The sequence below is a fragment of the Bos indicus x Bos taurus genome, chromosome 1 (genome assembly GCF_003369695.1).
Source record: "Bos indicus x Bos taurus breed Angus x Brahman F1 hybrid chromosome 1, Bos_hybrid_MaternalHap_v2.0, whole genome shotgun sequence".
In the NCBI taxonomy this organism is placed as follows: domain Eukaryota; kingdom Metazoa; phylum Chordata; class Mammalia; order Artiodactyla; family Bovidae; genus Bos; species Bos indicus x Bos taurus.
Window position 1 is genome coordinate 71,984,440 of NC_040076.1, and position 15,959 is coordinate 72,000,398.

The 15,959-nt window shown below is 38.4% G+C and overlaps 1 protein-coding gene across 7 annotated transcripts in view; it reads left to right on the forward strand.

Moving 5' to 3' along the window:
• ACAP2 (ArfGAP with coiled-coil, ankyrin repeat and PH domains 2) overlaps window positions 1-15,959 on the forward strand; it is a 172,251-nt gene that overhangs the window by 92,845 nt on the left and 63,447 nt on the right. For all 7 annotated transcript variants that reach the window (XM_027537850.1, XM_027537869.1, XM_027537859.1 and 4 more), the window contains exons 5-6: window positions 11,283-11,341; window positions 15,321-15,504. In XM_027537850.1, coding sequence (XP_027393651.1) covers window positions 11,283-11,341; window positions 15,321-15,504 — 243 coding nt within the window. The remainder of the gene's footprint in view (window positions 1-11,282; window positions 11,342-15,320; window positions 15,505-15,959) is intronic.

The window sequence follows — 15,959 nt, forward strand, 5'->3', positions numbered from 1 at the left end:
GGCTCGCAAAACAGTTGGACACAACTTAGCAAGTAAACAACTGTCATTTGAAGGCTTCACCACAGGGGCTAGAAGATCCAATTCTAAGATAAACATAGTGAAAGTATTAGTTGCTCATTTGTGTCTGGTTCTTTATGATGCCATGAACTGTAGCCCATCAGGCTCCTCTGTCCATGGGGTTCCCCAGGCAAGAATACTGGAGTGGGTAGCCATTCTCTTTTCCAAGGGATCTTCCTGATCCAGGGATTGAACTCAGGTCTCATGTATTTGGGGCTTCCCAGGTGGTGCTAGTGGTAAAGAACCCGCCTGCCAATGCAGGAGACATAGGAGATGCAGGTTCAATCCCTGGGTTGGGAAGATCCCCTGGAAGAGAGCATGGCAACCCACTCCAGTATTCTTGCCTGGAGAATCCCGTGGACAGAGGAGCCTGGTGGGCTACAGTTCATAGTGTTGCACAGAGTCAGACACAACTGAAGCAACTTAGCACACATGCCATATGAGCAGTGTGTGTGAGTTCTAGTTGTTCCACGTGATTGCCAATACTTGGTATGGGTAGTCTTTTTAATTGTCTTATGGCTTTAATTTGTGTTTCTTTAATAACCAGTGATCTGAAAAATCTTTTCATGTGTTTATTTGCCACTCATGTGTTCTCTTTGGTAAAATACCAGATCTTTAGCTCATTAAAAAAAATTGAGTTATCTTCTTATTGCTTAGTTATAAGAGTTCTTTCTGCATTCCATGTATGTCTATTGTCAGATAAATGTCTTAAAGATACATATTTTCTCCCAGATTTTGGCTTATCTTTTTTATTTTTGTAGCTATAGCTTTTGAAGAACAATAGTTTTTAATTTTGATGAAGTTAATTTATTGATTTTTTTCTTTTATAATTTTCTTTGTTGTGTACTATTAAATGTTTTCCTAACCAAAGTTTACTAAGATTTACTCTGTATTTAGTTTAGATTTGTGATCCATCATGAGGTAATTTTTATACATGTTGCATGGTAAGAGTTAAGGTTCATTTTTGATCATAAGGCTGTCCAGTTTTTGTTCTAGCATCATTTCCTCAAAAAATTATCTTTTCCTTATTGGCGTCTTTTGTTAAAAACAGAAGTTGACCCATTTGTATGGATCATTTCTGGACTCTTTTGTTTTATTGATCTTACTTTTGCCTATTTTTAATACTGCAAATGCCTTGATTACTGTAGGTTTCAATAATGAGTCTTAAAATCAGATAGGATAAGTATTCCAACTTGGTTCAATTTCTTTTCAAAATTAGTTTGGCTATTGTTCAGTTCAGTTCAGTCACTCAGTCGTGTCTGACTCTTTGTGACCCAATGAATTGCAGCATGCCAGGCCTCCCTGTCCATCACCAACTCCCGGAGTTCACTCAAACTCCCGTCCATTGAGTCAGTGATGCCATCCAGCCATCTCATCCTCTGTCGTCCCCTTCTCCTCCTGCCCCAAATCCCTCCCAGCATCAGAGTCTTTTCCAATGAGTCAACTCTTCGCATGAGGTGGCTGAAGTACTGGAGTTTCAGCTTTAGCATCAGTCCTTCCAGTGAACACCCAGGACTGATCTCCTTTAGGATGGACTGGTTGGATCTCCTTGCAGTCCAAGGGACTCTCAAGAGTCTTCTCCAACACCACAGTTCAAAAGCATCAATTCTTTGGTGCTCAGCTTTCTTCATAGTCCAACTCTCACATTCATACATGACTACTGGAAAAACCATAGCCTTGGCTATTGTAGCTCCTTTATATTTCGATATACACTTTTTAAATAAAGAAAAAAAATTGTTTTTGGCCACATCACATGACACACATGATCTTAGTTCCCCAACCAGGGATTGAACCCATCTCCTACAATGGAATCATGAAGCACAAGGAAAATCCCATTTCCATATATATTTTAGAGTCAAGTATTAAACTTCTGTAAAATGCCTTACTGGGATTTGGAGTGAGATTTCATCGAATCTAGAGATTAACTTGTTGAGAATTGTCATCTAACTAATAATGAATTTTCTAATCCATGAACACAGTGTATTACTCCATTTATTTAGGTTTTATTTCATTTCTCTTGACAGCGTTAAGTCATGCATACCTTTTGTCAAGTTTGTCCCTAAGCATTTCCTATTTTTTGGTGCTGTTGTAGGTGGTATTTTTGGAAAGTTCAATTTGCAGTTGGTCATTGCTGATGTACAGAAATAGCACTGTTTCTTGTACATTGACTTTATTTCTACAACTTTGTTAAAGTCACTTATTAGTTTTAGTAGTGTTTTCTGTAGTTTCTCTTTAGTTAAGTTTGTTCGTTTGTTTTGTTTTTTAGATTCCATGTATAAATGAAATCATATATTTTTCTTTCTCTGTCTGACTTATTTTACATAGCATAATACCCTCTAGGTCCATGCATTTTGTAGCAAATGGCAAATATTGGGAGTCCTAGACATGACAGTCAGACAGGAAAAATAAATGGAATCCATACTGGAAAGGAAGGTGTTAAACTGTCAATGTTTGCAGATGCCATATGATACTGTGTATAGAAAATCCTAAAGGTGCCACCAGAAACTACTGGAACTTGTCAATGAATTCAGTAAAGTTGCAGGATACAAAATTAATATGCAGAAATCTGTTGTGTTTCTGTGTACTAACATTGAAGTAATCCCATTTACAATTGAATCAAAAAGAATAAAATATGTGGGAATAAATCTAAGGAAGTAAAAGACTTCTACTTGGAAAACTATCAATGATAATTTTGACAGTGATCAAAAAATCACTGATCAAATAAAAGTGACATAAACAGGCTCATGGATTGGAAGAATTAATATGTTAAAAATAACCACACTACCAGAGGCAGGCTAGAGATACAGTATAATCCTTATCAAAATCCCAAAGACATTTTTCACAGAACTAGAAAAAAAAATTCTAAAATTTGTATCAAGTGCAAAAGACCCCAAATAACCAAAACAATCTGAAGAAGAAAGCTAGAGGTGTCACACACCTACATTTCAAACTATACTACAAAGCTACAGTAATCAAAACAGTATGTCAACGACACGAAAACAGGCACATAGATCAAGGGATCAGAGTTGAGAGTCCAGAAATGAACCCACATTTATACGGGCAATTACTCTGGCAGAGGAGGCAAGAATACACAATGGGGAGAAGACAGCCTTTTTAATGGATGGTGTTAGGAAAACTGGGCAGCTGTATACAAAAGAATCAACTGACTGTATTCTCACATAATATACAAAAATAAAGTCAAAAATGGATTGAATATTTTTGGAAGCCCAAATTGGACTAAAAAAGCTTTTATATAGTAAAAGAAACCATTGACAAAATGAGAAAGCACCGTGGTGAATGAGAGAAGATATTTGCAAGTGTTATATGCAACAAGGGATTGATACCCCCAATATTCAAGGAACTCCTATACCTCAACATAAAAAACCCCCAAAACCATACCCCAATTAAAAAAAAAAAAAAGGTCAGAGGACCTAAATAGACACTTTTCCAGAGAAGAGATGCAAATGACCACCGGGCACATGATAAGATGCTCACACCGCTAAGGTATCAGGGAAATGCAAATCAAAACCACAGTGAGATATCACATCACACTTGTCAGAATGGCTTTTATCAGAAAGATAACTAAGTAACAAGCTTTTGTGAGGATGTAGAGATGAGTGAATCCTTGTGTGCTATTGATGGGAATATGAATTGGTATAGCCACTGTGGAAAACAGTAAGGAAATTTCTAAAAAAACTAACAGTGGAACTACAGTATGGTCCACCAGGTTCATTCTTGGGTATTTAATCAAAGAAAACAAAAATACTAATTAGAAAAAATATAAGCAACCCCTATGATCATTGCAGTTGTATTCACAGTAGGCAAGATACGGAAGCAATCTAAGTGCCTGTCAACAGGTGAAGGGATAAAGAAGATGTGGTATACCTACTATGTGTATAGTGTATATACAGGAATATTACCCAGCCATAAATAAGAATGAAACCTTGTCATTTGTGACAATATGGGTGGACCTAGTGGGTATTAAAGTTATTTTCAAATTCATTTGTAACAAAATTGATTCCTTGTGGTGTACAGTTTTATGAGTTTTAACAAATGCATACAGTCGGGTCTCCATACCTCTATCAAGATACAGTTTCATTAATTCTGCTGCTGCTGCTGCTAAGTTGCTTCAGTCGTGTCTGACTATGTGACCCCATAGATGGCAGCCCACCAGGCTCCTCTGTCCCTGGGATTCTCCAGGCAAGAATACTGAAGTGGGTTGCCATTTCCTTCTTCAATGCATGCATGCATGCTAAGTCACTGCACTTATGTCTGAATCTGTGTGATGCTAAGGACAGCAGCCCACCAGGCTCCTCTGTCCACAGGATTCTCTAGGCAGGAATACTGGAGTGGGTTGCCATTTCCTTCTCCATTCATTAATTCTAGAAATACTCTTATTAACCATTGTTAGTCAACCTTCCCTCCCTTCCCCACCATTGGAAACTGTTTATAGTTCTGCCTTTTCTGAAATGTCATATAAATGGATTCATTTAGCTTGTAGCTTTTTGAATATGACTTATTTTACTTATCAAAATGCATTGAGATTCATCTATGTGATTGCAGTTATTAATAGTTCTTTCTTTTTCTTGATGATATAGATATTGTATAGATATACCATAGTTTGTTTCTCCAAGGAAATTTGGGTTGTGCCCAATTTTTGGCAATTAAGAATGAAACTGCTATAAATATTTGCATACAGATTTTGTTATGGACCTAAGTTTAAGGTGGATGAAGAAGGGGATGACAGAGGATAAGATGGTTGGATGGCATCACTGACTCAATGGACATGAGTTTGAGTAAGCTCTGGGAGTTGGTGATAGACAGGAAAGCCTGGCGTGCTGCAGTCCATGGGGTCGCAGAGTCAGACGCAACTGAGCGACTGACCTGAACTGAACTGAATAAATGATATCATATATGTCTTTCTCTGACTTAATATACTAATTTCTAAGGGCATTCAAGTTGCAGCTAATGACATTATTTCATTCTTTTTATGTCTGAGAATTTTTATCCATCCATCTGTTGATGAACATTTAGGTTGCTTCCATGTCTTCACTATTGTAGATAGTGTTACTGTGAATATTGGGATGCATATCTTTTCAAATTAGAGTTTTTTTCTGGAAATATGCCCAGGAGTGGGATTGCTGGATCATATGGCAGCTCTATTTTTAGTTTTTTAAGGACTCTCCATGCTTTTCTCCATAGTGACTATACTAATTTATTTTTCTGCCAACAATGTCAGGAGGTTTCCCTTTTTTCCACACCTTCTCCAGCATTTATTATTTGTATACTTTTTAATGATGGCCATTCTGACTGGTGTGAGGTGAGATCTCACTGTAGTTTTGATTTGCATTTCTCCAGGAATTATCAGTGCCGAGCCTCTTTTCAGGTACCTGTTGGCTATCTGTATGTTTTCTTTGAAAAGATGTCTGTTTAGGTCTTCTACCCATTTTTTGCTTGGGTTGTTTTTTGGTCATTACTGAGTTGTGTCAGATGTTTGTATATTTTGGAAATTAAGCCCTTGTAGGGCACATCGTTTGCAAATTTTTTTCTCCCAATCTGTAGGTTTTTTCATTTTGTTCATGATTTCTTTGCTGTTCAAAAGCTTATGAATTTGATTAGGTCTCATTTGTTTATTTTTACTTTTATTTCTAGTACCTTGGGAAACTGACCTAAGGAAACAGTTGAGTTTCATTAGTTTTTGTCTTTCAAAGAATTTACCCATCTCATCTATTGAATTCATCAGCATAAAGTTGTCCACAAATCCCCTGATTATCCTTTCTGAATACCCATAGGGTCTGTGGTGAAGTCTTTTCTCTGCTTATTGTAGGACATTGTGTCTTCTATTTTTTCTGATCACTTTGGCTGTTGTTGTTTTTGCTTAGTCATTAAGTCATGTCCAACTCTTTGCGACGCCATGGACTGTTGCACTCCTGACTTCCCTGTCCTTCACTGTCTCCCAGTTCAGTTCTGTATAGTTCAGTCACTCAGTTGTGTCTGACTCTTTGCGACCCCATGGACTGCAACATGACAGGCCTCCTTGTCCATCACCAACTCCCACAGTTTACTCAAACTCATATCCATTGAGTCGGTGATGCCATCCAACCATCTCATCCTCTGTCATCCCCTTCTCCTCCCGCCTTCAGTATTTCCCAGCATTAGGGTCTTTTCAAATCAGTCAGTTCTTCACATCAGGTGGCCAAAGTATTGGAGTTTCAGCTTCAGCATCAGTCCTTCCAATGAATATTCAGGACTGATTTCCTTTAGGATAGACTGGTTGGATCTCCTTGCTGTGTGAGGGACTCTCAAGAGTCTTCTCCAGTACCACAGTTCAAAAGCATCAATGCTTCAGTGCTCAGCTTTCTTTATAGTCCAACTCTCACATCCATAGATGACTACTGGAAAAACCATAGCCTTTGTTGGCAAACTAATGTCTCAGCTTTTTAATATGTTGTCTAGGTTGGTCATAACTTTTCTTCCAAGGAGTAAGCGTCTTTTAATTTCATGGTTGCAGTCACCATCTGCAGTGATTTTGGAGCCCCCAGAAATAAGGTCTGTCACTGTTGCCACTGTTTCCCCTCTATTTGCCATGAAGTGATGGGACTGGATGCCATGATCTTAGTTTTCTGAATGTTGAGTTTTAAGCCAACTTTTTCACTCCTCTTTCACTTTCATCAAGAGGCTTTTTAGTTGTTCACTTTCTGCCATAAGGGTAGTGTCATCTGCATATCTGAGATTATTGATATTTCTCCTGGCAACCTTGATTCCAGCTTGTGTTTCATCCAGCCCAGTGTTTCTCATGATGTACTCTGCATATAAGTTAAATTAGCAGGGTGACAATATACAGCCTTGATGTACTCCTTTTCCTATTTGGAACCAGTCTGTTGTTCCATGGCCAGTTCTGACTGTTGCTTCCTGACCTGCATATAGATTTCTCAGGAGGCAGGTCAGGTGGCCTGGTCTTCCCATCTCTTTCAGAATTTTCCACAGTTCTTTGGAATCCACACAGTCTAAGGTTTTGGCATAGTCAATAAAGCAGAAATAAATGTTTTTCTGGAACTCTGTTGCTTTTTTGATGATCCAGTGGATGTTGGCAGTTTGATCTCTGGTTCCTCTGCCTTCTCTAAATCCAGCTTGAACATCTGGAAGTTCATGGTTCACCTACTGTTGAAGCCTGGCTTGGAGAATTTTGAGCATTACTTTGCTAGCGTGTGAGATGAGTGCAATTGTGTGGTAGTTTGAACATTTTTGGCATGCCTTTCTTTGGGATCGGAATGAAAACTGACCTTTTTCAGTCCTGTGGCCACTGCTGAGGTTTCCAAATTTGCTGGCAGATTGAGTGTAGCAACTTTCACAGCTTCATCTTTTAGAATTTGAAATAGCTCAACTGGAATCCCATCTCCTCCACTAGCTTTGTTCGTAGTGATGTTTCCTAAGGCCCACTTGACTTCACATTCCAGGATGTCTGGCTCTAGGTGAGTGATCACACCGTCATGGTTATCTGGGTCATGAAGATTTTTTTGGTATCGTTCTTCTGTGTATTCTTGCCACCTCTTCTTAGTATTCCCTGCTTCTGTTAGTTCCATACCATTTCTGTCCTTTATTGTGCCCATCGTTGCATGAAATGTTCTCTTGTTTTCTCTAATTTTCTTGAAGAGATCTCTAGTCTTTCCCATTCCACTGTTTGCCTCTATTTCTTTGCACTGATCACTGAGGAAGGCTTTCTTATCTCTCTTTGCTGTTCTTTGGAACTCTGCATTCAAATGGGTATATCTTTCTTTTTCTCCTTTGCCTTTCACATCTTTTCTATTCTCAGTTATTTCTAATGCCTCCTCGGACAACCATTTGGCCCTTTTGCATTTCTTTTTCTTGGGGATGATCTTGATCACTGCCTCCTGTACAATGTCAGGAACCTCCGTCGGTAGTTCATCAGGCACTCTATCAGATCTAATCCCTTGAATCTATTTGTCAATTCCACTATATAATCGTAAGGGATTTGATTTAGGTCATACCTGAATGGTCTAGTGGTTTCCCCTACTTTCTTTAATTTCAGTCTGAGTTTGGCAGTAAGGAGTTCATGGTCTGAGCCACAGTGAGCCCCTGGTCTTGTTTTTGTTGACTGTATAGAGCTTCTCCACCTTTGGCTGCAAAGAATATAATCAGTCTGATTGCAGTATTGACCATCTGGTGATGTAGAGTCTTCTCTACATGTGTAGAGTCTTCTCTTGTGTTGTTGGAAGAGGGTGTTCGCATTCTCTTGACAACACTCTTTTAGTTAGCCTTTGACCTGCTTTGTTTTGTACTCCAAGGCCAAATTTGCCTGTTACTCCCGGTATCTCTTGACTTCCTACTTTTTGCAGTCCAGTCCCCTATAATGAAAAGGACATCTTTTTGGGGTATTAGTTCTAGAAGGTCTTGTAGGCCTTCTTAGAACCGTTCAACTTCAGCTTCTTCAGCATTACTGGAAGGGGTACAGACTTAGATTACTGTAATATTGAATGGTTAGTCTTGGAAATGAACAGAGATTCTTCTGTCATTTTTGAGACTGCACCCAAGTATTGTATTTCAGACTCTTGTTTACTATGAGGGCCACTCCATTTCTTCTAAGGGATTCTTGCCCACAATAGTAGATATAATGGTCATCTATGTTAAATTCAACCATTCCAGTCCAGTTTAGTAGGCTGATTCCTAAAATGTTGATGTTTACTCTTGCCATCTCCTGTTTGGCCACTTCCAGTTTGCCTTGATTCATGGACCTAAAATTCCAGGTTCCTATGCAGTATTGCTCTTTACAGCATCAGACTTAACTTCTACCACCAGTCACATCCATAGCTGGGTGTTGTTTTTGCTTTGGCTCCGTCTCTTCATTCTTTCTGGAGTTATTTCTCCACTGATCTCCAGTAGCATATTGGTCACCTACCGACCTGGGGAGTTCATCTTTCAGTGTCCTGTCTTTTTGCCTATTCATACTGTTCATCTGATTCTCAGGGCAAGAATGCTGAAGTGGTCTGCCATTCCACTGGGGTTTCCCTGATAGCTCAGTTGATATCAGTTATATGTGGAATCTAAAATACAGCACAAATGAAATTATCTTTCAGACAGAATGAGACTTACAAAGAGAAGAGACTTATGGTTGCTAACGGGGAACGGAGGTGGGAGATGGAAGAATTGGGAATATGGAATTAGCAGATGCTATTATATATTGAATGAATAAACAACAAGGTACTAATATATAGCACAGGGGCTACATTGAATATTCTGTAATAAACCATACTGGAAAAAATATGAAGAATACATATATATATATTCAGTGTATATATATATATTTGTATGTATGTATTATATATATGTGTGTTTACAAGCAGAGTGGTTCAGTGTGTGTGTGTGTGTGTGTATACTGAATATATAAATTTCTGCTTGTAAACTAATTTACCAAAAACTAATATAACATTGTAAATCAACTATACTTCAGTAAAAGAAATTTTGAGAAGGAGATATCAGAAAACTAAACAGGTTTCCCTTGTGGTCTACTGGTAAGGATTTTCACTGCTGTCACTAGCGTTCAGTCCCTGGTCAGGGAACTGAGATTCCACAAGCCTCATGGCATGACCAAAAAAAGAAAAAATAGAATTGAAGAAACAGAATCTGTATTGAAAAAGCTCCCATATACTGTAAAGTTAAAGCTACATTTACATAAAACCTAGCAATATCAACCCTAGGTATTTGCCCATACAGATTTCTCAATAGGCAGGTCCCAGAGTTTGCTCAAATTGATGTTCATTGAGTCGGTGATGCTATCTAACCATCTCATCTTCTGCTGCCCTCTTCTCCTTTTCCTTTCAATCTTTTCCAGCATCAGGGTCTTTTCTAATGAGTCAGCTCTTCATATCAGGTGGTCAAAGTATTGGAATATCAGCTTCAGCATCAGCCCTTCCAATGAATATTCAGAGTTGATTTCCTTTAGATTAACTGGTTTGATCTCCTTGCAGTCCAGGCGTAAGAGTCTTCTCCAGCACCATGATTCGAAAGCATCAATTTTTTGATGTTCATACTTCTTTATGGTCCAACTCTCAAATCCATATGTGACTACTGAAAAAACTGTATCTTTGACTGTATGGACCTTTGTTGGCAAAGTGATGTCTCTACTTTTTAATATGCTGACTTAGGCTCGGAGTTTATCTATTTTAGATCTTAAAAAACTAGCTTTAGGTTTCATTAGGTTTTGGCTGTTGATTTCCCGTTTTCTATTTAGTTACCTTCCAATCTGATCTTTATTATGTCATTTCTTCTGCTTAACTTGGGTTTAATACTTTGGGATTAACATTATACAAAACCTTTTTTCCTTTAAAAGTGAATTCGACAGATTTTGAAACCCTGTACTCAACCCATACTGTGCGTGTGTGTTTGGCATTTAGACAAGGACATAATACTTTTTGCTTCTAGCCAGATTCCATAAAGATTGAAGTATTTCGATGCTGTTTTTAGTTAGTTGAAGGACATAGGATTTTCTTTTTGTTTTGAATAGTGATTTTTCTGCCTGTTTATCTGCTGTGTTTCAAATTCTGAATGAAGTATATCTATAAATTATGAAAGTACTTGACATTTCCATGCCAAGCCTTATGAAATTTACCACACGTAGAGTTAAATATATGTGGCATCCGTTAAGTGGTGTAAAATATTTTTGTTAAGAAATAAAATTTTATCCTCGTCTTTAATCTTAGCAATCAATTAAGGGCTGTATAATATTTATTTAATTCAGAATGTAAGACATTGAAATCCACACGTCTTCTCAAGTGAGAAATGTCTAAGGTATAAGGAAGTTCTAGTGTTTTCATTTCTTATGTTTTAGTATATTAGAAAAAAGAAATTCCTGTGGTGGATAGAGTAGAATTTGTATTAGTCTTTTAGGTTGTCTTCTAAAGCCTGAGTTAGAATCAAGGCAATAAATTGTATTTCAGTCCCTGGTCAGGGAACTGATTAAAAATTGTATTTAAGTATTAATACACATTTGATTTACTCTGTAAATAGTAATTTTATTTTTTAACAGATTAAATTGGCTTGAGAATCAGTTTCTTTTTTAAATATTTATTTCTTATGCAATGTTCAGTAAGAAGTGTAGGTATTATTAGAATTGGAATATTGTTGGAGGGATGTAATATTTATAGAACTACATGAAAATTTTTTTCTTTGTTTACTTTTCTAATTGTTTAATGTTCCTTTTCTTTTAGATCCTATTTGACCAAACCCAGAGATCAATTAAGGCACAACTTCAGAACTTTGTTAAAGAGTAAGTCAATTTCAGTGAAAAGAAAAGCAGCCAAGATTACTTCTGGGAGTTATCATTTGAGAGAACCTAGAATCATACTTTCAGACTTACTAAAAATATGGGAGTTTTTATTTGTTTTTTGCTTTGTGAATTTTATGTTGCATATTTTTCTGAATTACTCTGTAAGAAATCAGGTTTCATGCTTTTCCATGAATAACTTATGGAATTTGTATTCAGGATACATAGTTCAAATTGTTAATAGATAAAACAAATTTTTAACGTAAATAAATAATCTGATGACCTTTAAAAATAAAAGCAGATCCCAAAAGTGGTTGAAATACCATCAGTTATTCTAGTTATCTCCATATAGTATTTTCTTTGTAGAGAAGATAATAGGATTTATGAGAATGAGTTATGAAGGTGCATAATAAGTAATGAAAACAAGCCTTTTGTGTCACAGTCATCACATTTTATGTGTGAAATAAAATGAAACTGGAAATAAAAAAAAAATCTGACCTTTCCAGGTATGGATGTTTGCCTTTTCTACATTAATAATTTCAGTTTTTCTCTTTTAATCCCTGACTAAGAATATATTATATTACATATAAGGTTGATTAGGATACAGTATTCAGTTCAGTTGCTCAGTCGTGTCCGACTCTTTGCAACCCCATGACCACAGCACGCCAGGCCTCCCTGTCTATCACCAACTGCCAGAGTCTACCCAAACCCATGTCCATTGAGTCGGTGATGCCATCCAACCATCTTATCCTCTGTCGTCCCCTTCTCCTCCTGCCTTCAATCTTTCCCAGCATCAGGGTCTTTTCCAATGAGTCAGCTCTTCACATCAGGTGGCCAAAGTATTGGAGTTTCAGCTTCAACATCAGTCCTTCTAATGAATACCTAGGACTGATCTCCGTTAGGATGGACTGATTGGATCTCCTTGCAGTCCAAAGGACTCTCAAGAGTCTTCTCCAACACCACAGTTCAAAAGCATCAAATCTTTGGTGCTCAGCTTTCTTTATAGTCCAACTCTCACATCCATACATGACCACTGGAAAAACCATAGCCTTGACTTGATGGACCTCTGTTGCCACAGTCATGTCTTTGTGTTTTAATATGCTGTCTAGGTTGGTCATAACTAATTCAGGTATTACAAGCTATAAATAGTGGCAGAGCTCATAATGCACTTCTGTCTTAGTAGATTAGAATTTGTTGTACTGGAGGTGATCTCTTGCAGATTGTTTATAAATTATTTCATAAAATATTCAGAATGTCCTTATAGTATATATACATGAAAATTTATCACTTCCTATAAAGAGTTTAAAGTCTTTGCTAGGCATATTTTATTATTGTTTTTGTTATTTTAAAGTTATTCGTCTTCAAATTATTTTGCCTAATTCCCTGGTAGAAGAAGTAAAAGCAAAGGGATGTTATGTATTTACCTAAGGTCATTAATGAATGGAGGTTTCAGATTTTCAGACTGTTACCCTTTACTGGTACATAATTCTTTTAGAGGGCTTCCCAGGTGGCTCATGCGTGCTGAGTCGTGTCTGACTCTTTGTGACCTTATGGACTGTAGCCCACCAGGCTTCTCTGTCCATGGAATTTTCCAGGCAAGAATGCTAGAGTGAGTTGCCTTTTGATTCTCCAGGGGACCTTCCTGACTCAGGGATCAAACCCTTATCTCTTGTGTTTCCTGCATTGACAGGCAGGTTCTTTATCAGTTGAGCTACCAGGGAAGCCCTCTAAAAGAATTATGTACTAGTAAACGGTTATAGAGAAGGCAATGGCAACCCACTCCAGTATTCTTGCCTAAAGAATCCTGTGGACAGAGGAGCTTGGTGGGCTGCTGTCCATGGGGTCGCACAGAGTCGGACACGACTGAAGCGACTTAGCAGCAAAGGGTTATAGTATCCATTTCAATAGTCTGAGCTTCCCTGGTGCCTCAGATTGTAAAGAATCTGCCTGCAATGTAGGAGACCTGGGTTTGATCCCTGGGTTGGGAAGGTCCCCCGGAGTAGGAAATAGTAACCCACTCCAGTATTATTACCTGGAAAATCCCATGAACATAGGAACCTGGTGGGCTACAGTCCAGGGGATCACAAAAAGTTGGGCATGACTGAGCAGAAGGTGAAGGGGAACTAAAAAGCCTCTTGATGAGAGTGAAAGAGAAGAGTGAAAAAGTTGGTTTAAAGCTCAACATTCAGAAAATGAAGATCATGGCATCCGGTCCCATCACTTCATGGGAAATAGATGGGGAAACAGTGGAAACAGTGGCAGACTTTATTTTTTGGGGCTCCAAAATCACTGCAGATGGTGACTGCAGCCATGAAATTAAAAGACGCTTGCTCCTTGGAAGAAAAGTTATGACTAACCTAGATAGCATATTGAAAAGCAGAGACATTACTTTGCCAACAAAGGTCCGTCTAGTCAAGGCTATGGTTTTTCCAGTGGTCATGTATGGATGTGAGAGTTGGACTGTGAAGAAAACTGAGCGCTGTAGAATTGATGCTTTTGAACTGTGGTGTTGGAGAAGACTCTTGAGAGTCCCTTGGACTGCAAGGAGATCCAACCAGTCCATTCAAAAGGAGATCAGCCCTGGGTGTTCTTTAGAAGGACTGGATGCTAAAGCTGAAACCCCAGTACTTTGGCCACCTCATGCGAAGAGTTGACTCATTGGAAAAGACTCCGATGCTGGGAGCAGTTGGGGGCGGGAGGAAAAGGGGACGACGGAGGATGAGATGGCTGAATGGTATCACTGACTCGATGGACGTGTGTTTGAGTGAACTCCGGGAGATGGTGATGGACAGGGAGGCCTGGTGTGCTGTGATTCATGGGGTCGCAAAGAGTCGGACACGACTGAGTGACTGAGCTGAACTGAACTGAGCACACAGTACACACACTTCTTTTAGACAGTATTATATGTGTGTATTTGTAAAATTTATTCCTTCTTTTGGCCTACTAATTTTCTTCAATAAGAAATAAATGTTGTTTCTTTAAATGTGGTCTATACCTTTGTAGGAGAAGGCAATGGCAACCCACTCCAGTACTCTTGCCTGGAGAATCCCATGGACAGAGGAGCCTGGTAGGCTGCAGTCCATGGGGTCACTAAGAGTCAGGCACAACTGAGCGACTTCACTTTTCACTTTCATGCATTGGAGAAGGAAATGGCAACCCACTCCAGTGTTCTTGCCTGGAGAATCCCAGGGACAGAGGAGCCTGGTGCGCTACCGTCTATGGGGTCTCACAGAGTCGGACATGACTGAAGCGACTTAGCAGCAGCAGCAGCATACCTTTGTAATGTATACTATTCCCCAATGGCTCAGGTGGTAAAGAATTTGCCTGCCAATGGAGGAGACTCTGGTTTGATCCCTGGGTTGGAAAGATCCCCTGGAGAAGGCAGCCCACTCCAGTATTCTTGCCTGGAGAATCCCATGGACAGAAGAACATAACAGGCTACAGTCCATGGGGCCTCAGAGGAGTTGGACAGGACTCAGTGACTAAAACAACAATAGGACCACCCATAACAGTAAATCAAGGACTTGTCTTAAGAAAATCCCTTAGATTTCTAGAGCTTATCCCCAAAACACAAAGAACTATAATTTCTGGGGGAGGACCCTTGGAACTTGCATTTTTAAACAAGTTCCCTGTGGTATATGCTACTGTTTAAAAATCATTTGGTTAGATATTAGTGCATGTCCCAAAATTTGTCTTTAGAAAAAACAAATTAACTTTGCCTTTTATGTTTCTGTAATGTTAATTTGATAATTCATTTTTTAATTTGAATTGTATAAATTTAAGTCAGGAAATGCTAGTTGACTATATTAGGGAATATTATGTGCTCATAGACTAATATATGTATTAGTTGGAAGAACTATTGAGTATCATTGCAAATAAATAAATAAATATGGCAACATAAGAATAAATTTTTCAATGTTATTTTGCTGAAGTGTTTGATCCAGAAAGTTTTATAAAATTTTCACTATTTTAATTTTTTTAGAGATCTCAGAAAATTCAAAGATGCCAAGAAGCAGTTTGAAAAAGTCAGTGAAGAAAAAGAAAATGCGTTAGTAAAAAATGCTCAAGTGCAAAGAAACAAACAGCATGAAGTTGAAGAAGCCACAAACATTCTGACAGCAACAAGAAAATGTTTTCGACACATAGCCCTCGATTATGTACTTCAGGTTTGTTTATTATATGTTTTCAAAAATTGCTTACTAAACATGTTGTTGGGCTTCCCTCATAGCTCAGTTGGTAAAGAATCTGCCAGCAATGCAGGAGACCTGGGTTTGATTCCTGGGTCAGGAAGATCTCCTGGAGAAGGAAATGGCAATCCACTCCAGTTTTCTTGCCTGAAAAATCCCATGGACAGAGGAGCCTGGAAGGCTACAGTCCAGGGGGTTGCAGGAGTCCGACATGACTTAGCGACTAAACCACCACCACCAAACATGTCGTTATTTTTGAGTGATTGCATTGAAGGGAATAAATTATGCTATTTCTTTTAGTTTAAAATTAAGCCATGTTCTTTTGTGAAAAATTTTCATGTGTCTGGGTGTTTATCTGCATATGCCCTATACATGTGTGTATACCTTAAGTTCTGATTTCTTCCCCTGTTCAATTAACATTATCTCTTTTCCTT